General features: G+C 34.1%; 1 protein-coding gene across 1 annotated transcript; it reads right to left on the reverse strand.

Annotated features, from left to right (window-relative positions):
- Nucleotides 1–26,256, reverse strand: LOC112047507 (ras-related and estrogen-regulated growth inhibitor-like protein). Its single transcript, XM_052891265.1, has 7 exons — nt 26,029–26,256; nt 11,678–11,770; nt 9,374–9,430; nt 8,916–9,016; nt 6,100–6,294; nt 3,005–3,182; nt 1–2,718 (listed from the first exon to the last, which is right to left on the reverse strand). Exons 2-7 carry the CDS (start codon nt 11,748–11,750, stop codon nt 2,618–2,620), a joined length of 705 nt encoding a protein of 234 aa, XP_052747225.1. The 5' UTR covers nt 11,751–11,770; nt 26,029–26,256; the 3' UTR covers nt 1–2,617.

The raw sequence follows: 26,256 nt of genomic DNA on the forward strand, positions 1-26,256 counted from the left end.
AAAAATTGCGGAAAACGTCCAATGCTTCAGCTGGCCTATTCACTATTTTGGTCTTTATTATCAACTTATTGAAGTGGACAACAAAGTGTCATCTACATACTACATGATATCCACCATAAGCACCAGATAACATTTGTAATTTGTATCCTAGTATTTGGATTATTTGTCAATTGATTTGTTTTTTATTTTGATGGGTTGATAATAAAGGGCAAAAAAGGAAATAGGCCAGCTGGCATGCACGCCGTTTCGCTGTTTGGTCATGTTACTTATTTTTTATTTACGTTTTGGTATATACTCGAACTCGTAAGTATAAGTATGTTTTGAGATGATTATGTATGATAGAACCACGGGCGTAGCTTGCCTTGTATCAAAATTAATCAGGAGGCCCAAATCCCGAAAATCTCTTAACTGTTAAAGAGATTTTAGGGATTTTTCTCCAGGAAGCACCAGATTAAGAGAGATAGTGGATTAAATTTTACTAATTTTAGGGGTATCATTGATACGGTGGTAGCTACAGCCCTGATTAAAATAATACATTAGCAAGGGTATTAACGGGAAATATTATATATTTCTATAAAATTGGTTCTTTAGAAATGTGTATATTCGAGATTGTACGACTGGCCTAATTGAACATACATAGTTAATCAGATTAAACCTAATCTTAGAATAATAATACTGTAGAAAAGTAGAAAAGTTTTGTAAGAAAATTTCGCTACATAATACGCAGAACAGCCTATCATGCTGTACCTATTTGTATAAATTAATACATAATATTATATATATAGTAATAGTAATTAGGCCCAAGAAGCACGTTTAAACAACAAGTTTGAGAAGATTTATATTTTAACATATATATTAAAGAATACTATTATTATTATTGTTATAACATTAGCATTTCGTTTTTGATAAAAATAATTTTTCGTAAATAATCAAGATAATTAATCTTCAGAAATTCTATCAACTCTACAAAAAGTCAGCATTTTCAGGTTATTTTACATGCCATTTCCGAGAGGCAAGTTATGATTATAGATTATCTAGGGATTAATACACATTAACAGAAATACAATTTTGATTTAAAACAGAGTATTTTTCGTAAACTGTAATTTTTTATGTAGGGAAATATATGGGACACAAAGACTTATGACATTTTATATCTATTAAATGCTTTTAACTATATTAATTACGTTTATGTAAATTGCAACATCAATATTTCTTTGTAACCTGTAACATTAAAATATACTATTTTGAATATTTTTTTACTTACACATCCATTAAATGTTGTGCAAAATAAATTTTTTTTTCTATAATTGCAAGTATAATTACCTATAGGATAATATATCTATAGAACTTAAAATTTCAACATATCTTTGGCACGTCCGTCATATATATAATATACGCATGTATATTATACTCAGGTATACTCCAACGATGACTCTGAGATATCGTTATTGTCTATAATTCCCATCCAACAGATACTGCGTGTATGTATATTTTAATTTTTAACGATTGGTTTTACGATATATAACTACTAATGTTATATTTATATATCGTAAAGTGTATTTAATACATCGTCAGGTAGATATATACTTAATCAGAAATTTAATATATTGCATGTTAGTGCAATGTTTGTACGATCTACGATTTTGTCCTTTTAAAGCTTATAAAACTTTCCACCTTATTTCCCTGATACAAAGTGATATTTTTATTTTATATACAGCAAATATAAATAATTTCATGACGTTGTCTCGTCTCAGGTTTTAAAAGAAAACGTTATAAAAATCACTTCGTATACCATTTACCTATCGAGCACCTTTGAGATTTTTATAGACATTCCATATACATATCTTAACTTACATTTATTTGGAAATTGGAACTAAAAAGTTCATTTATTTTACATATTTGCCGTTTTACGCACTTTCAAAGGCAATCAGATTTTGGCAACATCATCATAATTATTAATTAAAAAATAATAATAAGATACCTTCTTCATACAAAAAGTATAGACAGCTTAACAATAGGTTCTAAAATATCTTCCCTATTATAATATGATTACTTATTAGTACGTCATGATAAGAGATATACGAAAATGCAATGAATAATTTCTAGATCATGTAAAGTAGGTGCCACAAAATTCACTTTCCATAAGACGCTGTTTCAACCGATCGATCTGAAAAACCAAACAACAGTGTTTATGCGACTTACGTCTGATCGAACAAGCAATACACATATAGAGCATTGTATTTGCATATCAATATGAAGTTTACACACACAAATGTATTCAGTATTTCTACAACACAGCGCTTTTGTTAGCAGAAAGTGCGTTGACAAATCCACTCCACAGCACACAATTCGAAATAAACCGAAATATTGTTTTTGATAATTCTGCTCAAACAAATACCAGAACATTGCATATCATTATGAAGTTTACCCATAAACACCAACTTATATCTATAGTGTATATGTCATATATGTCTGTTCCGTTTGCATAGCACTATGAATCACTTTAGTTCGTAGACAGTGGTGTGGGTGAGAGGAACCGCGCCGGTACTGGCAGGCAGACGAGGCAGGCGGCGCCTGTGAGGCGTCAGCGCGTTCGGTGCGCCGGCTGGGGCTCCGGTCAGGGCGCGGCGGCGGCCAGCGGGGGCCGCGCGGGCGCCGGCACTCGGGGGCATGCCACCACCGACCCGCGGGTTGAATGGCTGTTGTTGTTTGCTCCACCTGCAAAACAGATAACAAACCTTTATTTTCCATCTCTATCACATTTTGGTATTCAATAATCAACCGACTAACCAGATAATTTTAAATATTGGAACAAATTTTCTAATGTGGTAATAAGTAATAAATTATTTAAGGGGCGGATTCGTGAAACGCATTTTCATTTGGAGTGCATTTTCAATTTTCCAAGGTTTTTTTTGCATTATTTAAAGCGTCTTTAAAAATCCACGGTTTAAGGGCGTTCTAAACTTTTTAATTCTGGGTAGATACAGAAGGGGATCCTAATTACCTATTAGAGATCCCAGCATCTTCGTGACAGAGAACTTTCTCGTTCTCTGCGGCGTGCGGACCTCGGCGAGCAAGCGGTCGACGCACCGGTAGAGGTCGCCCGAGTTGTCGGCTAAGCTCGCTTCGCTGAACGACGCGCCGTGCGCTGCGCTTGTCGCTTGACCCTCTTTTGTGGGCACCTGCAACAAGGAAATTATGAATTGTTTATTATTCAGCTCATCATCATTATTTGCCTACTTTAAAGGCCTACAGGGTCAGGCAGGTAAAGCAGTATGGTGGCCTATAAGGAGGAGCTTATAGGCCACCAAACTGCTATAACGCGGTTTCTAACAATCACTATCAAACCTCAATGATAATGACCGGGACCGACGGTTTACTCTTCGAGGCACGGGATAAAACTTCTTTACTTCAGACAAGAGCTTTTTTGTTGATAGTTCTTGGAAGATAGAAATACTTCATTTTTCATAGGGTATATTTTCCGACACGAGGTCCTGGGTGACCCGACACATATGTCTGCGTGAAGATTTTTTTAAAGTGGTGAATCACGGTTTCTTTTATAGCCTGTAAATGAAGTAATTTTTGTGTGTTTAGGTGTAATTTGACTTTGTTAATGGGCGTTGCGATTAGACTTTATATCCACAAAAAGTAACTTAGCTCTATAGTATTTAAAAAACACATCAATCAACAGTCAAAGTTCAAGAATGTTTGTAGTAGTAAGACGCGTCATCTGCTGCCTTATGGTCTAAGTCAAGCGCAAACTTTTCTAAACAAAGCATCGACTATCTTTGAAAGCGAGAGACATTGACTCATTCTTTACAAACTACTAGCGTCAGATGCGTAGTATAAAACGCATTTATCTCAGCTTATTCACAAGATCGTGTGTAAGTAAACAACAATCTTTTCTCGACGATATAGTTTATTAACTTGCGAAAATTTTTGGGCGGTTAATAAATGGCAGACATTTATTTTTATTATGAATTTCGTGCTATAGTTAGGTATCTTACGTACAGGCTAGAGCCAACCTGGAGAGACCGCCGTATCAGCATTGGCCTGAAATCTCTATCATGTTACCACGTTGGTCAATCTCAAGGAAACCCTACATCCATAATGTCAACCGCTGATTACTCACTAGATAGGAGCCTGTAAGGATTATTATTTGATAGATCGTCGATCAATTCTATTAATGATCGGTAGTCATTAAGGTATAGGTTAGGTGGAGGTTTCTCTTATAAAATGTAATCAAATGCCTAAACTAAAGGTCTAGTATGTAGTAAGATACTACATGCTAACCTTTAAACTAAACTAGTTTTTGTATTCGTCTTTTCGGTCAAATAGTCATCTAGTTAGGCTAGGTTAGTAATAATTTTTTCTTAGTAATTCGATTGGCGAACTTTTAGTCATTGTTAAAGTACTGTAGTCATTCGTTCATATTAAACTTATTCGAACATATTTCTTAAGTTAATTATAAAGATCTTTTGATTCATCAACTACGATTTTCTACGATATTTTTTATTCTAAGCAACTATAGGTGTCTATTTATTTAAAATAAAAATATCATAGATTCGTAAAATATAAGTTAAACCGACTACAATAAAGCATTGTTGGATTGTGTCTATACGATAACAAAGTTCTCTAAATACTTGAGACGTTGTGCTCTAGACAAAAGCGTAGGTTGGAACTTGGATGCCTCAATTGAGTTTAGAGCGACGGAAATAGCACAGGACAGGAACATAAAGCCTGACGAGTCGCCGCTATGTTTAGTCGAACGCCCACAGTCTTGCAACTCTGTAGGTAATGATAATAACGCGTTAATGCAACTTCTATTTTAATTAATTTGTCTGTGGTTTGATTTTCCTGCCACATAGATGGTAGTACCAGAACGTCTATGAGAACTGCAAGCACAGGAATACCTTACTCATGACTACTACTAATACTAATTCATGATGTTTACTTTATTTTCTATGTCTGTATCTATCTCTCATCTATTGTCATCATCTATCATGCATATATATTTAAATCGAAATGTTAGATACTATTTTATACCCCATTTCAATAATTATTATTATAATTTTATGCTCAGTGCAGTGCAATGGTGCAGCTTTATTGTCTGATTGTGTACGTATTTTGTAAACGGACTTGTTTAGCAAATCAATTTCAAAAGAGCTCTCGTCTAATAGAAGATATTCCTAGAAATCTATCCACAAATTGTAATAATTTATATTTGCATTTGATAGCTGCTGAAATTCAAATCTCTATAACAATGCTGAAAATCAAAGAGAGAACAAACCCCTAGATTTAGGTAATCAGGTTAGGTTAGGTCGATGTCACGTAGGATCTGCAATGGTATTACTATTAACACTACTGTAAATGCCAAACGGTTACGCAATCCCACGCGGCTGTTTATTCGAGACCGTATCGGAAGCTCAAGGGGAATTTTCAAACATTTCATTCTATGATTTGTGAGGTTTCGTATTTTTGCTTCGGTGTAATTTTAGAAATGGCACGCAAATTGAATTTAACCGGGAAGTGACCTTAACATTTTAGTTAATTTATGTGTTTACTACGTAATACGTTAGACGTATTGTTTGACCTCTGCAACCAAACGCTAATGATATAACTGAGTTTGACAAAAAAGGTATAAAAGGAAGTTAAGTAAGAAGATAGAAGTGATAAAGGCCAAGTGGCACCCAAATTTCGTCAACCATCCGAATACTAACTTGGCTGCAATCTGTCATCTATGATATGTTATGTGTGTTGTATATATTATAACGAGGGTATATAATACAATTATGTAAATTTTACTACAAGAGTAAGTACTTTAATTATAAAATGACATAACGCGATCGTAAAAATTGACAGAACATAAATCATTTTAATTCTGTCACCCTGCTCTCGCCAATTACTGCATGGATTGTATGCTATTTTTATTTTAGGTATATTGTGCATTTGGTTGGTAAATCTTTAGCTTTCGCTTTATAAAGATTAGACAAATAAAAAATATTGTACATATTGTATAATAAACGTCCGAAAAACTGAATTTCGTGTGCATGCGGAGGATATAAAGAATTATGAAAATATGCGGAATAAGTTACATACCTGTCTCAGATGATCCAAGTCTGTTTTGTTTCCTAACAAAGCTAGGGGCATTCCTGTAGACGCAGCAGTGGGTCCGTGTGCGGGGCTGCCGTGTGAAGGTGCCCTTTTCAGTGTGTCCAGAATTTCTTGCGCGTATTCGAAGCTACTCCTATCAGTCACCGAGTACACAAGTAGGCACGCATCAGCCCATTGGATCTGCAACAAGAGACATTTGTTAAATAAATTATCAACACGTAGTTAGACTGGTGGTTCGGCTCAGGATCATGGTGTTTAGAATTTCCAAAGACCTGTGTCCTGCCGTGGATGGCCATTGTCTCATGCGATGATGACGATGAATTAGATTATACTACAAAACGCCTGCGATATCGTCAGCGTCAAATTTTGTTTTTTACAAATCTCGCAAGAACCATGGATTTTTACGGAATAATAAGTAGCCTTTGTGTTAATCCAAGGTATAGTCAATCTCTATTTCAAATTTAGTCGAATCTATTCAGTATGTTTTGTGTGAAAGAGTAAGAAACAACCATACAATCTTTTGCAATTATGATATTAGTGAGATTGAGCTTAAAGTTCAAAAGTTATCTTGTGTAAATACGAATTAAAAAGGGAAGGTTGAATTCCCACTGCCCAATTACTTTGTGACCTTATCCCGACCACGTGTAAACTCCCCTTCTTTTATTTTATCATAACACGACTGTGAAATAAGATATAAAAATCTTTGGGTAAAGTTATTTTTATATTAATATAATATGTAATCTTCATCCAGAAATATGGGTTATAGACATAATGTTTGACTTTGAATTTAATATACAATTTAAAACATGAGCCATTGTTGTCAACTAGCTTGCCACTATTACTGATGCCACTTGATTGAAATAATGTCATCTAAGCTATATAGTCAATAGCGTCATCTAAGAAATAATTATGTAACATAATCACTACCACTGTTAACTGGATGCTCCTGTTTTGAATCGTGCACAGAGACTGAGAGATTAATCGACGTTTTAACAGGACCAACTTCCCAATTATAACTCAGAATTTCTTGAAAGAAAAAAGCTCAATCATAATCATAAATCATTTATTGCCAGAATGTGGCAATAAATGATTTATGATTATGATTTGTCTATATTTTATAGCTCGACTCTGAACTCGAACCTTATCGTCCAAAGCTACATAGACTAGCCAGTGGTCTAACGCAGCAATATTCATCAGTGATTTAGTGTAACCGGACCGTATGCGGAAGTATCTGACATCCTGACAGGCTAACCTATATAGAAATAGACTCAAGTGCCGTATCTATGTGAGACGAAACACCTACCCGAAAGTAGAACAATTCTGACATTCATTAATTAGGCGTGTATTTTGAAGGCTAATTTAGTGCTACTCGAAAACAACAACTTGTTAAAGCACCGTAGTATTTAAACTATTCTTCACAAAGAGATTCTACTTCATGTTCTAAGTTACAAATCTAGTATGAATTCTCTATTTCTATCTAAATCTATTTTCCGATACTAAACAATAGTTGGAAGACAAAGATATATTAATAGCGTGAAGTCTGATCTCATCTCTAATTAATGCTCTTGAATGTGCGACAACGTACTTGAATGTATCGATTTCGTATGTCTATCGTATAACGCGCCTACTGCTTCTATTATGGACACTAGATATTATCTAACATGATAACACAAAAAAGCTATTTATATAGAATATTATAGTTTTATTCTTTACTGCGTACACTTTTGTAAAGGTAGACATATAAAAGTGTGTGAAATCACGTCTCAATTATAAACATTTGTGAATATTATGAAATGCTTTTAATAAAAACGAGATGCGCAATACTCTCGTAAACGTACTAATTTCTCGTAAACATTAAAACAAAATAATGTTTACGCATTTTAGCGCTTTCTTTAGTCGTACCTACAATAATATTAATTTAACACTATAAACAGAGTGAGTCACTCAGAAAGCGTGGTGCGGGTCACTGGAGCGACTTCTCTCATGCCAGTCGTATTATATTCGCGGCGATTAACCCACTTGCTATAACATAATGGGTTCAGCCTGGGTTTAATCTACGATTTTGTTTACCGACAGAAGCGGCCATATTTCGACTACTATACATCGTACAGATAAATGGGTGAAAGTATATAATTTGTAACGCGGTGAAAAATCAAAGACATCGATGCGTTTGTTTACGGCATCACTATACGGAAGTTATTTCAATGTAGCAGTAAAACTGTTGAAATAAAACTGAAGTTTGTTAATTTAGACTCGTATAACGACCCGACCTCGGGGAATTATTGTTGTTTATTCTAAAAGAAAACTCGTATAAATATCCTTAATCTTTACGTGATTTACTAGCTGTATTATTGTTTAGGGGTGCCAAAGGCCGCCGGTTAGGTTTGTGAAGGTGAGTATCACTGTTTGAACGAGGTCTTCGCGCTGCATTAACCTACATCTTATGATTGAATTGTGTTCGATTTTTATTGCTGTTATAATCAATATTTATTTCAGTTTTAGCTATAAATTTTACGCGAAAGGTTATCATGTTGATATAATATTATGACTTACCTATAGCTCAAAGCTTTAGTAGGTAGTTCAAGGCGGAATCGTTTACCTGAACTGGGTTTCATTTATTTCTAAATCAGAAAAACGAAAAGCGGAAAGGCTCAAAGTTTCTTCCGTCAAGCCACCTTTATAAATATGTCAGTTTCGGTATTCAAATTTAGTATTTCTATCTAGTTAAGCCTTGTACGTCGGCTGGTAGTGCCCGTTACTTTGTGATCGATATTATACATAGTGGGAGTTAATAAATTTACCTGTTCTGCCGGAAACTTGTCAGCGTTGGAGCCAGATACGTCTATCACTTCCAACTCCACTGGAGTGCCGTTTATTGGCACAGTTTGTCGGTATAGGAGATCTGTGGGACAAATATTTTGTTTAGAAAATTATCACTTTTTAAAATATAATGTATAAGCAGTAAATCTATAGAGATCAAACATTATTTTAAAAGACCAAAAGAAAATTAACAACGATGGTAACTCAATTACTTATTCTAGAGTTATGATATATATATTAATATGCTTGCTATGTGACATCTACAATCTAATCTTCAATAAACTCAGTCAGGTGCAATTTATTTCTATTTTACAATACAAATAGATTGAACCTTGTAGTTTAAGTATTTCGTTGATTAACATAAATGTTTTTTTTTGTGGAGAGAAATTTTAAACATTTACTTTTGGAGATATAGATTATATTTTTATTTTAAACCCACCTGTATTTGAATGGTATTCGCCAATGTATCTCCTTGTAAGATACCTCACGATGAGAGCTGGAACAATATAAAAACTTCGTTAATAAGTAATTACGAATGTTAGATGCGTAACAATTATGAAAAAATAGCAAAATTTTTCGAGTTCGCTGTTCGTTCCACTTATTACGGGATAGGTAAAAATAAACCTCTTGAAAGAAAATGTGTAATGGTCGCCAAAAAAACAACATTTTACTATTTTTCCGACAAGGAAAATCATTAAAATCAACACGGGCTCTATTTGGGTGACCGATATAAGATTCGAAGTGCAATTTACATGCAACTAAGATTGATGGGTTTGGTGGCGGAATGAAATACTGTTAGAGGATACATTCAGGATTACATCAGCCAGACTAGAGCGGGTCACTCACTGGTATGCTTGTAGTTTATGTAATACGAAGTTTCTAGGTCATTTTAATCGTGTTACGGCATTTTTGTGTATGACTAACATTTTCATATTTTCGCTTATCATTTGGTTTTGGTTTTTTTTATAACGCCGATATCGTAACTAAGATAATATCGTTATAGTAAGAACCATCTCTAAAATTTAAAAAAACGTAACATAATCGGTCCATTCAAGTTGACCTTTCATACTAAGTTTCATACTTAACTAGGTATGTTAAGTTAAACACCACATTAAACCCTAATCCAATGTCTTCTATAAATACTTCGGAAGACTTCAAATTGATCTATTTTAGTTAGATACATGTTGATATTCATTACAAAAATTATAATGTTTTGGTCTTACTACAACATTTTAAATACCCTAAACGCCATAATAACGAATGCGAAATCCTTTGTTCCACATTAACTTTGTTTATGACATATTTTAATTTAAACCCTTTTCACACAGATTGCTTTAGACAAAGTATATGTGTGTTGTCGGGTAAAAACATATTAATTAACTCTTTCGTTTTCTTGACGTCCACAAACACTTGGACACTGATAGTTAGTGCAATAAAATATGCGGAAGGTAATATTCGGGTGGAATTTAATTAGTTTTTTTAATTTTTGTTTAATATAAACAGTTCTCCGTGTAGAATGATAGAAAAAAACGCGGAAGTGAAAAGCTCACTCATCTGTTAGTTTTCATAATTAACGTCAGTGATTGCAAAAGTTATTATTAACTAGGAGACTTTACTATTAACTAGCTCTACGGTTTTACTGTCAAAACAGTCATTTTGAAATCACAGAGTGGCATTTCAATTTTATTTATATGTAGATATCCAATGTATGTATGTACGTATATTTACCTATTGATTACCCACAAAATGACAGCATCAGTTTATGTATCTATCTCAAATCTGCAGGTACTTTGCGTGCTGGGGGTTTAGCCATGTGGTACGTCGATTCTCTTTCTACAAACGTTAATGCTTCGAAAACTAACTAATGACAGATCCGATCAACAGCTTGATCACGTGACCTGTCGATAGCAAATGTCATTCCCATATATTTAATTTTCGAAGCGTTAGCGTTTTTAGAAAGAGAATCGCCGTGCCACATGGCTACAGGCCCAGAATACAGAAGTGTTTTTCTGTATTCTGTCGTTGTTACTATTATTTTGCCAAAATATGCCAAGTTTCTAATTTCACTCGGCTTTTTTATTTATTGAATGTAGCTTATATTTTTATTCACTCACTCTTATATTTGATACGATAATGTATTACATTAAAGAGGTCACCAACACCTTTGTCCATTAAGATGTCGTTGAATCACATATTGAGGTGAAAATGTTTAGATGAACTTTTAGTTTCAAGTTTCAGTATGAAAGTGAAAGTGGAACGAAAACATTTTCAGACTATAAACCATTTTAACATAACGCATTTGGGTCATAAGATGTTATCTACGAACACGAGATATATCAAAAGTTATGATTGTTAATGTATTTATGTACAGTTTTAGAACCCCACTTTGTACTGTGTAGCAGACGCTGATTATACGTATCTAACTATCTACTAAATTAGATGTACTTTTTAGTAGACGCTCATTATACGTATCTAACTGTCTACTAAATTAGATGTACTATTTAGTAGATAGATAGACGTATAATGTGCGTCCGCTTCACAGTACAAAGTGGGCTCCTAAAATGCGAACTTTGTAATGTGATTTGTTTAGCACGCGTAAATAACTCTCATTTATATCGCATAACTTTTGATGGTGGATTTATTTTATTCATACATTAGTGGGGGAAACATTAGTATCAATCAAATCTATATTCGTAGAGGAATGTTGATTGGCGTAAATAGATGGAGTCGAGTTTTTGCTCACCGGACTTGCCAACGCGGGAGCTGCCAATGACGGCGACGCGCACTCGCGGGGGACTGGCGCGCTCATCCCTCATGACTGAGACCTCTTCTTCACCTGAAACAAATTACGTCATCATTATTATAGTTTGGTAAATTCGTTCGTAACACTCCCGATGGTCCGCGGGGGCCGGGCGGTGGATAGCGATGAATTATAAATCCACAACTGTTGCACCGATTCTACGCCCTCCGAATCGAAGTTCATATAACAAATTGCATAGGTACATTTTTAAAAAACCATTTTGATCTTTTACTTGTTTAACACCACGAAGTCACTTTACAGCTGTTTTAAAATTGTGATGCTATAGAAGATTTTAGAAATGTGATGTATTTCTGCTTTTTTGCTTCTTTAATATAATTATGATTAGTTTATAATAATTTGATTCTACAATTTTCTGCTCACATTACGTTTATTCATTTTTGATTCATCATTGGGGGGGGGGGGGGGGGGGGGACTGCGCGAGTGTGAAATCGTGCGTGCGGGGAAGTGAGGTGCATTAGTCGTGGGTTTTTTTATTCATTACTACACGTTCCCCGGCCCGTGCGGAGCATCCGGAGTGTTACGAACGAAGTTGCCAAGCTAATAGTTTAAAGCAGTCTAAGTCTTTAGACATCTTTAGAGTGTAGGCCCTCATAGGTACGTGAGGATCCACTATTTACGCTTACAAAATGTAAATAACAACAATTATTCCTAAAACGTACAGGGCTTACTTGTTCATGATATTCCAAGAAAATAAATTACTCATCATTTGTCCATTTCGTCTTCTATTATGTCTGAGTCAGACAGTTTAATATTTATTTTGCCTTTTGTGACGGTCAATTATTTTAAGAAAACATACGGGCGTGCGACCACTGAAACTTGTTTGATTGTTTTGAAACACTTCCAAGTACTAAATCTAAAATCAGCGGGATACTAAGACGTTCTTAGTTTCATTCATTATCACTCTCGCATCTCGATGGCGTCATGTAGACGCCTTTTCTCGCGATTTATACTAAACTAGCTGACGCAACGCGGTTTTACCCGCGTGGTTCCCGTTCCCGTAGGAACATGGGGATAGTATATAGCCTTACTCGATAAATGGGCTATCTAACACTGAAATAATTTTTCAAATCGGACCAGTAGTTCCTGAAATTAGCGCGTTCAATCAAACAAACAAACTCTTTAGCTGTATAAGATTAGTATAGATACCTATTCCAGCGATTTATACTAAATGCTTACGTCACAAAGAACCAATATACCTACCCAAAATTAAATTCTAAACAAAACTTCGTGTAATAGTATCATATCAGTTCATAATTTCTATTATACATACATAAATAGTACTTAGAATAAATAAATTAAACTCATAACTAATTAAAATAAACCCATATTCAGGCAAATAAATCTAATTTGAATTTAAATGAAAAAACAATGACAGTCGTACTAAAAAGATACGAATGTTTAAATTTATCATGATCGAAAGTAAATGAACGAACCAAAATAGAAATTTCATTAAAGGCAATACAAAAAATGCTAATAAAAGTAACGCAGGAATGCGAAAACAGTGTTTGTGTACTCTGCCGGGTACAACAAATCATGAACTCATTTTAACTTTCAATTTAGGTAAGCATTCTCATTTTCAGTAGTTGAATGAAAATCTGCTCAATATCAAATGATAATAAATAGAAAGACATGAAGTGATTCACACCTGTTTGATTGCAAACGCGCGAAGTGTAAAAGTGCTGATACACTTGAGCATTCACTTGTAACGAGCATTCGTGTGAATCTCGTGAATGTTACATTACAGAAATATACCAGAACATTTGCGAGCATACTATCGAGCGTTCTGGCTAGAATTCTAGCGAACAGTGTGCCTGCCTAGTGGGAGTTTTCAATATTTTCATACTGTTACGCGCGTTATAAACGCGAATTTATATGGAATTGAAACAGTAGTGCCACTAGATGGCGCTGTTTCATTTCCTTAGAAATTCGCGTTTAAGTTAACGCGATAGTAACAGTATCAAACTGCCACTAGGCCCTCAGATTTGCAGCACACGCGACCGTCATGTCTGACATCTTCAAGAAAAATATCTTTTGACGAGCATCGAATAGAGCGTTTGCTAGAATTCTCAAGATGTTCGTAGCAATATGGCTCTGTGCTTGGCTCGTCTCGTTGATCAGTTCGACAAATATAAAAACGGCGAATGTTCGATGTTGCAAGTGAATACTCAAGTCTTTCAGCACCTTTAAATGCTGTTGAATTGTTGATTTATTCACAAAAATCTCAACAATAACATTGCAATGGGGCTCGGCGGATATTTTTAGCGCAGCGATGGTTTACGTCAGCGCCTGCCTGCCGAACGATTGAACCGTATTGTATAGAAAAGCTTGCAAATGACAATCACAAACAATGACGTAACTCTGATATGCATAAGAAAACTATTATTTCTTTATCGACAGGATTTCAGGAAGATTCGGAGGGACCCACAACGCTCCTTCAATGCGAGTTGGTTGGATTATCCTAATAAATCAATATTAGCCTAATATTTATTAAGCTATTTATTGTAAGCTATTGTTAATGATAATTATAATAATGATCGGCACCGATAGTTAAATTGCTCTCTGGACTACGAGGCATCAAATTCCAAATCCACTGAGCATTTCTTGAAAGAATAAAAACTCAATTATTCATAGCCCGACTTAAGAATAGAACCTGTCATATTCAAAACGTAATTACGAAAATAGCTTACTGGATCAACGAAGCAAAATGTCGAATTCACAATTTACAATAGAAACAAGTTCGCTCGAAAAAGTAAAGCAGTGCAAATCTAATCGATTACGCGGCTGACGGAATGTTAAACATGTCAATAAAATTATTAGATCTGAAATCATCTTGTTTACTCCAGCGTTTCCGTTTAAAAATCCGATTATTAATCGCTTTTGTCGTAGACACAGAAATCTATAGACAACTGATTTGGCGTGCCGTTCTAATGTAGTTTGACGTTCCAAAGTAATATACTTAATGCAATATAATTTCACTAATATATTTAAACTGTTAACATAATTTGCAACCAATTAATGCTGTAAGTTTGTACTCAAGCACAACACATACGCTTTTTAAGCCATCATGGTTCACGGCAGGCGTTATGACGCCAAATTTTGGATCATCATATTTGGTTTATTTTTACAGAGGCCATGCATAAGTAGGTCTCCTTTTTAAAGGGATGCGTGAAGATGCTTTATCCTTCTCCCTGTCTATATACTTCCCTATCTACGGCTTCTGTCATGTACCTTCACCGATATTGTGCGCGTCGCGACGATGTCAAGCTTTTATTTATGTTCGGCGCCAACGAATAAAATAATTTCCACTCGAGTGGCTAAAAAAACTCCGGATGCTGCCAAAGTTTTTTGACGCAGCGGCAAGAAGCTAAATACGCAAGTGCACATTTAAATAGCTTTTATTTTTTATTTAGAAAAAGTATCTTTTTCACTTCAACAATAGCATTATAGTTCTACTTAAAAGGTAGTCCGTAAATATCTATCTACTCTATGAATCGATAGTTTTAATAATCTGCGTAAACGTCATCGCTAATCTGTGGGTAGTTGTTTAAAAATGCCATCCTCCGGGCAGTTGCCAGTCACTTCGCACTCTATCCGTCATCGCGTCAGCTAGCCCACTCCCGCGCACCTTGATCCCTCGCCATTATTAAATACAGACATTAATTATATTATCAGCTTTTATTTCATACTCTAAATTATTTCCGCCTAGCTGTACCCCGTAGTTTTACTCACGTATAATATAAATAGATCCGTGGTAGCCTAGTGGATATGACCTCTGCCTCCGATTTCGGAGGGTGTGGGTTCGAATCCGGTCCGGGGCACGCACCTCCAACTTTTCAGTTGTGTGCATTTTAAGAAATTAAATATCACGTGTTTTGAGACACGTGATATTTAATTTCTTAAAATGCACATGGTGAAGGAAAACATCGTGAGGAAACCTGCATACCAGAGAAATACCTTAATTCTCTGCGTGTGTGAAGTCTGCCAATCCGCATTGGGCCAGCGTGGTGTTTTGGCCTAACCCCTGTCATTATGAGAGCTGACTCGAGCTCAGCAGTGAGCCGAATATGGGTTGATGACGTATAATATAAATATACAGTGGTATATTAGATAGCCTTCCACTTAATGGACAATGCATAACAAAAATAAGTTTTGCAATTCGATCCACTAGTTCCTGAGATTAGCGCTTTCAATAAAAAAGAAGACTTTTTTATTTCATACCAATAATATATTTAAGTCTTATAATAGTTATGTTTGTGTGTACAAAAACGTGATTTTGTTGTTTTCCTCCTTAATATCCAAAGCAACGTGTCTCACAAATTGATTGTTATGAAAAAGACAACTCTGAGTCTATAACAGATTGCCCGCGGCACGTGGTATCATGCCGACCGCCCGTTGCGATGTTTGTATTAGCTTATCTCAGATCTCAATATTAGCTTCAAAATACACGTGTATGAGTTCCTACTAACTTGTTATATAAAAAAAAAATATATCTCTATGAATTGTTAGTACCCGTGTAACATGTTATTATCTAGCAAACAACTTATTAGTAATTGGTATTATATTATACGAAGGGAGTTTAGGTTTATTGGTTTATACAGACAATTTTGTTTGTGTAACTGAAGGAAACACGAAAAAAATGTATTTAATTTGCGTGGGTAGTTCGTATTTTACTACCAAAACGCCTGCAATTTCATTAATTATACAAAAGCATAGTATATTTATCTAACATTCTCTACATCTGTTGGTTTGACTAAAACAACTTAATTTCTCCAAGATATTAAATTCACTAATGCAAAAGGTCATTGTGGGTGTAACTGCTGAAATGTTTTAATATAAAGACGGTTTTTTAGTTAACAATTCATATTATGCTTAAACTAAGTAAGTAGACACTCTACACAGTGTTAGAATAGCCGCGTGGGTGAAGTTCTACTGAGATACAAAGGTTGGTGGGCGTAAGTTCTCATTTCAAACTGTGAACTTGGAAATAGTTTTAATCTGTTTGTAATTATCTAGATTGTAGGAACTGTAGCTGGAGATACTTATGTTTAAAATTCCAAGACTATGATTCCTTAAAATAATATAATATGTAGGTAATTTACATCCTGATACATTTATTTATCGAAGTGAAATACTCTTGGATACCTCCCCATTGTGAGGCACTGAGATTATGTTAGATCGAAGATTCATCAAAGCATGCTTAGCGAGTTCTCTATTTTTAATATCTAGTATTCAGCGTATTGGCGCGTGTAATCATTTGTTATCTTTTGTATATCACTACCAAGAAGCTTAAAGGCAACTCGTGCATAGCAAAGGACAGGACTGCATAAATGACTTCATTCAAAGTCAGTCATTAGTATGTATATAAGTTTCTTCATCCTTATATAAAATATGTATTCAAAATCATAAGATTATTTTTTTATAGTTGATAAAATAATGCAAAAAAACTAAATAGTCGCGTCTAGGACAAGTACGACAGTAATTTAGTTAGATAACCCTGTGGTTATAAATAAATATATTATTGTATTACAAGAAAGAACAAAGTCCTTAAATTCTTATTTTAAGCTGGTTCCAATATTTTGTACACAAAATAAATTATGAATTGTTCACGGCCTCGAATTACTCAATAACGATATTAAATCCTTGTTTACATATTGATTTTGTATAAAGACCTCAAACGCCTCACTGTGTTACGAAGGTCTTGACCTTCGAATAATGTCGCCTTATTCCTATTAGGCTCAAGTGCACATTTCGAACTCAAGGTTCGGGAGCCAAGTTTGCGAAGATAACTTTGACATTGACAGAGGCTCGGGATTTGTAATCGTTTACTTCCTTGTTTACATTACTATCTAGCAGGTAATTGGTTCGCAATTAAAAAGTATTCTGATTAATAGATTGTATAATTATCGCGATCGAGAACGACTTATTACAGCGGTCCGCAGTTATATCAGTATCATATATTACCTACTTGTTGCTATTGCCAAAGAATGACCAGAAATTGGAGTAGCATTTGTCATTATACAATCTGTTACATAAGTATCTATTTCTTACTATGCAACATCCGGTGTCCCAAAACTGGATTTTATCTTTTGCGGTGTCATTAGCCGAGATTTTTGAGGAACATCAAAGAAGAGTGCTGTTGCTTTTGCGGATACTTTCAGTCATATAGCTCACACAAAGAACACAATGTAATAAACCTACTGAACGAGATTTAAAGAACACCTAAGGAGAAAACGGCAAATATTTGTTTTACGTAAGTACCTATACTGAATTTCAAAAGTCATAAACTGATTACTAAAATAATAAACTTTACTTTTATTACAATACGTCTACAAACAGGAAAATATGTGTGAATACGTGGTGAATACATATTTTTCTTTAAAATATAAATGTTTATGCAATTTTTTACTATCGGATTTAAATTCAAAACACTTTTATGGTTGTTTGGATGAGAAATGAGACGTTTTAATTTGTATCACATCATCAAAGATCGTATCTGTTTCGCAGTAAGTGTAATATTACCAATGGAAGTACGTGAGGGAGGTATACTTGTACTTCTGTCAGAAGCACAGGTTGGTCAAAATATTTTGTCTGGTGGTAGACATCCGCCATGCCGCATATCTAGTTACTACTTATCGCCAAGTGATTTATCGTTCCGTAGTGATAGCGCGTACCTAGTACATATGAAGTATGGGTAGAATAAACTTATACATCATCCAAGTATGACCGCTATCATCGACTACATCGTCAGTTAACATCAGATAAGATGGCATGGGCTAACTTGTACTTGCCATTGACTAAAAAATACAGATATATTCCTACGAGTATATGGGTCCCTTGAAGTGTGTGTGGAACAGAATACAGTGTTAAATGTTATTATATTTCAAAGAGGCGAGGTAGACTAAAGACTATAACATACGACTGTAAGACCAAAAAGTATAGTCGAAGACATAAAAAAGTATAAATATAATAATAATTTTAACGAGCTGTCAATAATGCATCCGTGTGCTGGATTAGCAGGCATATGGATCGATTTAAATTTAGTCTATGAGGTGAACGCCTTCTGCAGCTTGGAGCCATAGTCTCGCCATTACCTGGCCAACTATTTATGACTTTGACATGCGCAATTTATTTGCCTTTGTCAAAAAATTCATATTTTCTGAATGCTGCCTCGCTGACAAATTGTACAAACATTATATTTAGCTAATAGAATTTTTGTTTTTAAAGCGGAGTTTTGTTCAGTGAATTTAAACATAAATATGTTATATGACAACCAGTGAACGGAGTTATATTCAGTTTAAACCAGCTTATAGTTAAATTTTAAATCCAGTTCAGAGTTCAGTTTACATTTGTTCATACAGTAGATACAATAATAAACATTTCTCAAACATTGAGATTTCCTCAAAGTGCACTTATTCCTTTTGGTTTTTACAGGTCTGTTTCGACTTCAATATTTATTTTCAACGAAACATACTTGTTTTAAATTCTATTCTTGTCATTCAATGGATCACGCATTTCGTTTACATTACAAAAATTCTGAGTTAAATCTGTTACTACATAGTGTAATTTCTACATTCATTCATCGCTTACGAAATTTTTAAACAGAACGGAAAAGTTGAAGGTCCTTTATCAGACTATTCCATTCCAAAAATATTTTTTACTTCTGGCATCAATTTAGAGGTTTGTATACATCAAGACATTTATTCAATGCTTGATGGTTATACCGTTTTTATGTTTACCATTCGCTAAAGTTCAATGTAGAACGTTGTCGGAATAATTTTGTAAACTTCGATATCCATGTAACTTGTGAACATGAAGGTATACTGTATAATCACGATTGATGAGATAAAAGCGATAGATCATCTTCATCATCTATCGCTTTTTGAGACCTTGTGACACAGGTTTTCACTTAAAAGAAGGTCTCAGCCCTACTATGTAATGTAATCTTTATAAAACGAATAAAATTCATTTCATTTCAAATTCATTTCATTTCATCATCATCATCAATAACAGCCGATGGACGTTCACTGCTGGACATAGACATCTAGAATGGACTTCCAAACACAACGGTTTCAAGCCGCCAGCATCTAGCGGCTAAACGATTGATAAGCATAACATAAAGGATGGATATTTACACATTCTGACGATATCTCTGGCGGAGTCGATAATGCAGATGTTTTCAATACAGAAATCCTGGGTTCGATTCCCATCATGATATAATTTAGGATTTTTTATTTTTTAAATTGGCTCTGGTCTGGTTGGTCTAGCTTCGGTCGTAGCTAGTACCATTTTACCGGCTAAGATGTTCCGCTAAGCGATTCAGCATTCCGATATGATGCCGCGTATTAACCATTAGAGGTACAGGTAACTACTTATATCTCTTCCTTTCTTTTCTTCTTTAAAAACTTTAAATTGGGGTCTTCATACCAGAGTTTATAGTAAACTTGACCTAGTTGTTAGCCTAACAATAAGATCCAACGCAGTCATGAAAATTGCACAATGTTTTGGCTGACTCATATGAGGTTAAGCGTGTAAAATTAGGCTAATGAGGATTCACGAACGGAACTCTGTGTCTACATCAGTTATGTTGTCCTTAGCCTGTACGAGACTAATTGACAGTACAACCAAAGCGAAAATTGACTACTAATTTGCATTGTAACGACAGAGAGTTGACCGCGAGTGCGGTCGCATAAATGCAGGTTTCAAAAATAAAAGTCCCTGGGTTGGATGCTGACTTTATAAAATAAATGATGTACCTAACAAATCGTAGCATGTCACGTGTTTCACATTATTTATAAATCTTTTCTTTTTATCATGTCATTTCATTTTATGTCTCTCTAAATTTTCAAATGTAATCACATTATATCGTTCAGCATCCAATGGATTTATTTGGCGGTATTTGAACAGGTATATTTATTTGGAATGTTTACTAGTTTGGCACATATCTAATGATATTTACCATATTTTAATGGAATTGGTGTTTGACGTGGCCTAGTTGCAGCAGTAGTTTTTTAAGCATACCTAATTAAGTGGCCCAAGTTGGTGAATGAAGTTACCTTTTGAAGGTCTGACTTTAACGTTTTTTTCTTTTTACTTTGCAGAGTCTAGAACTAGATCCCTAATAGTATACCTATTATTCGTGGCAGTGATTATTGGAATCCGTCAACCATATAAAAGTGTGATGCTTTGTATCTCGTTGTTGACAAAGATTAATAATTCTATTGCTATATGTTTATTCATCATTCAATCTCACCTGATGGTAAGTGATGATGCAGTCTAAGATGGAAGCGGGATAACTTGTTAGGAGGAGGATGAAAATCCACACCCCATTCGGTTTCTACACGGCATCTCACCGGAACGCTAAATCGCTTGGCGGTACACGTCTTTGCCAAAGAAAGAAATACCAAAGCAGTTTTCTTTATTGATATATTATACTTACGAATAGAAGAGTCAAATGCACTAAAAATTAATGAAATATAAACTATTCCATTATATAATATAATATCTGTGAATATTACATTAGGTAAATCGAACCCACATTGTAAATTCGAAGCAGACGTAAATAACCCGAAAGTCTTAAATACACAACAAACTGCCAACACGTTCAGCGTTCAGCGCCCAACGTCCGGTCACATGGATGAAGTTATCAATTTTACTTGTCAAGAAGTCTCGTTGTTCTAAATTACACAAAATTTGTCTAAGTATACCCACGTTATTTTGTATCTTGAAGCTATACTTTTAAAATTGTTACTATTATTCGAAATTGATGAGATGCTCCATTTTTCAGACTTTGGTTTTTTTGATGGTGAGCCCAATTTAAACATACCACAAGTGAAAAGAAGTAAAAGTTTCGACCCTTAAATTTAAATTTTTAAATTTTTCAAAAATGTAATTTGAAATCGGACAGACATAAAAGTTCATTTAAATAGAGTCGAAGTTGACTAAACCAAGTTATATTTATGAGTGCAAACCATGCACTTTGTGCTCTTGTTAAATAAATTTACGAGAAAATAAAATAACTGACTGAATTTTGTTTAGTTTAAACGTGTTATCGGATCGGTGTTCAATCATCCAGCATTATTATGTTGGGTTAATGTTATTGAACCAAGCTATCTATCACTGTAACCAATTTCTCTTTGAGACTCACTCAAGACAATACAACAAGTAATTAAGCAGTTGCGTAAACAATATTTCCAATTGTAATTATAAATAACTAAATTAAATTGAATCATAATTGATAATGGCTCGGTTATTACAAAAAGTTATTACCACTGTTGATAAAATCAGGTCTTTATCTGTTACTTGTCGGAAACACAGATGAAGTAAGTTTGGAACAAACCCGAAATATCGATATCATAACAAATGGGTAACTCCGTACTTTTACTCTACCGGGAGTAACAACAGATAAGATAGTAATAAAATTTTTTCATTATTTTGATAACACATAGATTTTATATTATTTTGTTTTTATAAAAAATCTCAAAAAGCAATATGAGGTAACCAACACTTACTAAAAAGAGGAAAAGAGAATTGACGTATAATAGTACTGAAATATGCTACTGTTACCAGCATTAATGGTCATTCAAGGGTCAAGATTTTGTGATCTTCTCTTGGACATTGTGTTAGAAATTATACTTACAATAAACTTCCCCAACAATCAATTGTTATTGTTTTTCTTTTTATTAATTAAAAGTATAACTTCTCAATCATGTTAATCAATTTAGAAGTTATATATTTTTTGAACATTTTGGTACAGTTGAAACTAGTATTATTGTTAATGTGTTCCTAAGTAAATCAATCATAGTCCAGTTTAATGTAAGGTTTGACCTAGTTCGATCAATTAACAGACGTTTCGATGTCATAATATTGTAATCATAAGAACGAAGATTGTCTAAATATCCACCGATTTTGCTTTCATAGCTTGCTTGGTTTTAAACAACTGTTTACTTGAAAGTCTTGCTGTTCCTTTGTTAATAATTATTTAACCCGGTTAAATGTATTTCTTTAGAATTGGTTATGAGGTCATGCCTATTATTTTGATTACATTAGTATGATCAGAATTACCGATGTACTTAACCCTGGTCTAGTTTCGATGAATTTGATGATTGTTATAAAGTTTTATGTTCACCTAAGTTACCAATATTTTATAAGTTTAGGTAGCTTGACTTAAGTCTTACTTCAGTTTTCTAGTTTATACTATTGTCGAATTAATTTTTAGCACAGGGGTTTTTGCTTTGAGGAGAGGAATATCCGTCACGTTTAAAAGATAATATTATTTTTTTTAATAAGATCTTTTCGACTGCTGTTGAATATATTTTCAAGTTAACATTTTCTACAAACGCCCGGTATTGAATTGAAAAGTGCGTTAAAAATGTTATTATTGAATTAATTATCAAGTTTTCTTGAAAAATATGTAAATCTACAATTACTCATTCCAAACATAAAAGCAAAAGATTCCATGTTTTATTCGGTATGAATATTTCTCATTTTTCTGCCATAAAGTTTCTCGATCTTTCATTTGAGCTTACTTATTATTGTAACCCAGATTTGAAAGACAACCTGTATTAAATATCAAAAGAAACATATTCTATTGATATCTAATACAGGTTAGATGACCAGATAAGATCTGACACTGGTGCTAATTTTGTTGTGAACATGTTTCTAGATTAAATAATTCACAAGTTCGTAGTGTGATATTACAAAAGAGTATTTTGAAAGTGCTAGTAAGGTAAGCCTAATTGAAATAAATAAATTTTGTCTTTGACTTTGATACAAATATTGTAAAAATCACTGAACATATAAACGTTAAAGGTAAAGAACTTCCGAAGACTTTATAATACGCATTTTTATCATAAAATATTATGATAACCGAAAAACGCTATGTATGAACGTTAAAAGGAAAGCGATTTTATACTGTTGTGTTGTGGCTCTGAACAATATGCATTATGCACGCATGGTTATCTCTTAGCCCTCATTCGCACGAGAGTTTTTTTAAAGAACGTTAAAAAATCGTTCAAATATAGTGTGAAGTTAATTAAATAATGGTCTATATCCAACATCCAAAATTGAAAACGCAACACTGCTTGAAAAAAAACGTCATATTTTAAAAACGCTGTCGTGTGAACATACTCGTATACTTGGGAATGCATTTGTTTTTAACGTAAAAAAACTCTCGTGCGAATGAGGGTTAAATATGCTGTCGTAATATTATATTATGTATCTTCTGTCCTATCTAATTCTAATAGTCATTTTAAAAGAAATCTGTAAAATCTAACCCTATCCACAGATTAATAATAAACCAGACGCTATTGATGTATATTATAATGTTTATCGTGATCAGGCAATTCGAATGGCCTACTAAATGTCTCCTTTCTTCTATAGTAGAGAAAAGGGAAATATTAAGAAAAGTAAATTGTAATTGAATGTAACACGTGACGCACCTACAGTAATTTATTACTAACGTAGCTATAGCGCATATCCTTCCTCAATAATCAATAATCAATATTGCCACCAATCAACAATATAATCATTACTTTCAGTCTATCGACGTAAGTAATTGCACGCTTTTGGCTCATGTGGGTGAGATGAGAATTTACGTACATACGGGTAGGTGAACGTCATTTGGTTACAATGGCTTGAGCTTGTATCGACGATACTTGTATCATAATACCAATTACACAGGTATCATCATACAGTTTGATTAATACAATTATTTTTTGATATATTTCTGAACTTGCTGGGTTTTCGATCTATGTTTATTTGTAATGTCTAAATGACAAATCTTAACATATAAATGCGAAAGGACATCCATCACGATATCTCAAAAACCGCTAGACGTAAATTGAAATTTGGCAGGATGGTAGTTCATAGGTAGTAGACGTCTACTAATAACAGGTTTTGGGAGAAGGTCGCATTAAAAAGGCCTAAGGGCGGACAAAGTCGCGGGTGTACGCTAGTTTGAAATAAATAAAAGTAAAGCAATGTTTGATTTTTTTTCTTTTTTTCTGTTCATGATTGCATTTATAACATAATAAATAATTTATATTATGTTTTATTCTTTTCTAAATACTTAACGAACACGTGAGGTCTTTCTCTAGGTTTTTTATGTGGAGTTTATAATTAAAAGTTTATTTCATAACATCTTTGTACTGTACATAATTTGTACTGTTTGATACATTGATTTACACACAATAAGTACCTACATAAAAACAAATACGTGTACTACGAGTACGCTATAGTTAAATTTCACAAAATCAGGTCGTAACATAACATAATTCACTAAGAAGGCTATTGTCATAAATGAACCTACTCGAAATATAAATCTTCTGAAAACAAAAGAAAAGAGAAGGTATTGAAATGTGATATTAGAAGAGGTTGCTAAGATACAAATGGATCTCTATCAAGAACTTGACATGAAGCGACGTCTATCTTTCGCTATCGTCTCATCTTCTATTTTTTTTTAGAATCTAAAGATGACAACAACGTATCTATTGAACGAATTGAACTTCTAGTTCTTTAGTAATTATTGAGATTATTAGACCTTGTGGCAGATCGTCTAACTCCAAAATTAATAGATGAACGGCTTGGCCCACCGCCGTCTTAAACTAGGCTGGGGCCCTTGAGCACACAAGAATTTGAGGCACAAGAATTTAATTTACAAGACATATTTACATTATTACGAGTAGAATGATGCTGGTTTTTGTTTACGATTACGATGACAGTTTCTCTCGGGATTTCTGCCCAGGAATAGGCGTAGTTTGCCCGACAAAAATGTTTTGAGAATAAATGTGTGAGTAAAAATTATCGGGGCACCACTGAGGATGGGGCTCTAGGCACAGGTCCCGTGGTATGGTGAAGACGGTATTGGTTTGGCCCATTCATCTATTAAAGTTAGACGATTAAAGCATGTCCTTCACAAGTTCAAGAAAAGCCAACATCAGAGAGGAGATGTTTTACACGAATAGTTACCTATACCATAACACTAATTTACTCTCGCCAATTAAGAAATGGCCTAGACCATATGCTTGATTTTAGTACTTATAAGCATATCCACACAAAATCATAGGAAAACAAATGACATAAACATCGAAAGCTTCAGAAAGTAATTGAATGTATTATGATATGGGATAGTATGTTGAATGTCAGAGAAAATCAAAATTGCAGTAAATATTGGTAGTCTAACAAAACAAAATGAAAATAAACTATAATTGCAAAAATGAAAGTGCAAAAATATGTAGCGATAAATTGCATTTACAAATATAGAGCACAACTCTTACCTGTCAATTTATGGAAAATGCAACCTGAGCTTTCAGTTTCAGGTAAACTATGTTCTAGCCAGCACCAGTACGAACAGTCTTAGCACAAAACACAGTAAAACAACAGTTTATAGTTCATTGATAACTACTTCTAGTCTGTATACAAAAAACGCTGTATGAAAAATTGATTTGATTACAGAAACGTGGGTAAAAGCGCTCCGTTCACGCGGTAACGAGTAACCAGAACGA

Source organism: Bicyclus anynana, chromosome 3 (assembly GCF_947172395.1).
Source record: "Bicyclus anynana chromosome 3, ilBicAnyn1.1, whole genome shotgun sequence".
Lineage (NCBI taxonomy): Eukaryota > Metazoa > Arthropoda > Insecta > Lepidoptera > Nymphalidae > Bicyclus > Bicyclus anynana.

What these genes read in the sequence shown, in the direction of transcription:
- LOC112047507 (XM_052891265.1), bottom strand. Translation starts at nt 11,750, where the DNA reads ATGAGGGATGAGCGCGCCAGTCCCCCGCGAGTGCGCGTCGCCGTCATT. An exon ending in CTCCCGCGTTGGCAAGTCCG is followed by an intron (nt 9,431 to 11,677) that starts GTGAGCAAAAAC and finishes ATATTGTTCCAG; the next exon opens with CTCTCATCGTGAGGTATCTT. An exon ending in CGAATACCATTCAAATACAG is followed by an intron (nt 9,017 to 9,373) that starts GTGGGTTTAAAA and finishes TTTGTCCCACAG; the next exon opens with ATCTCCTATACCGACAAACT.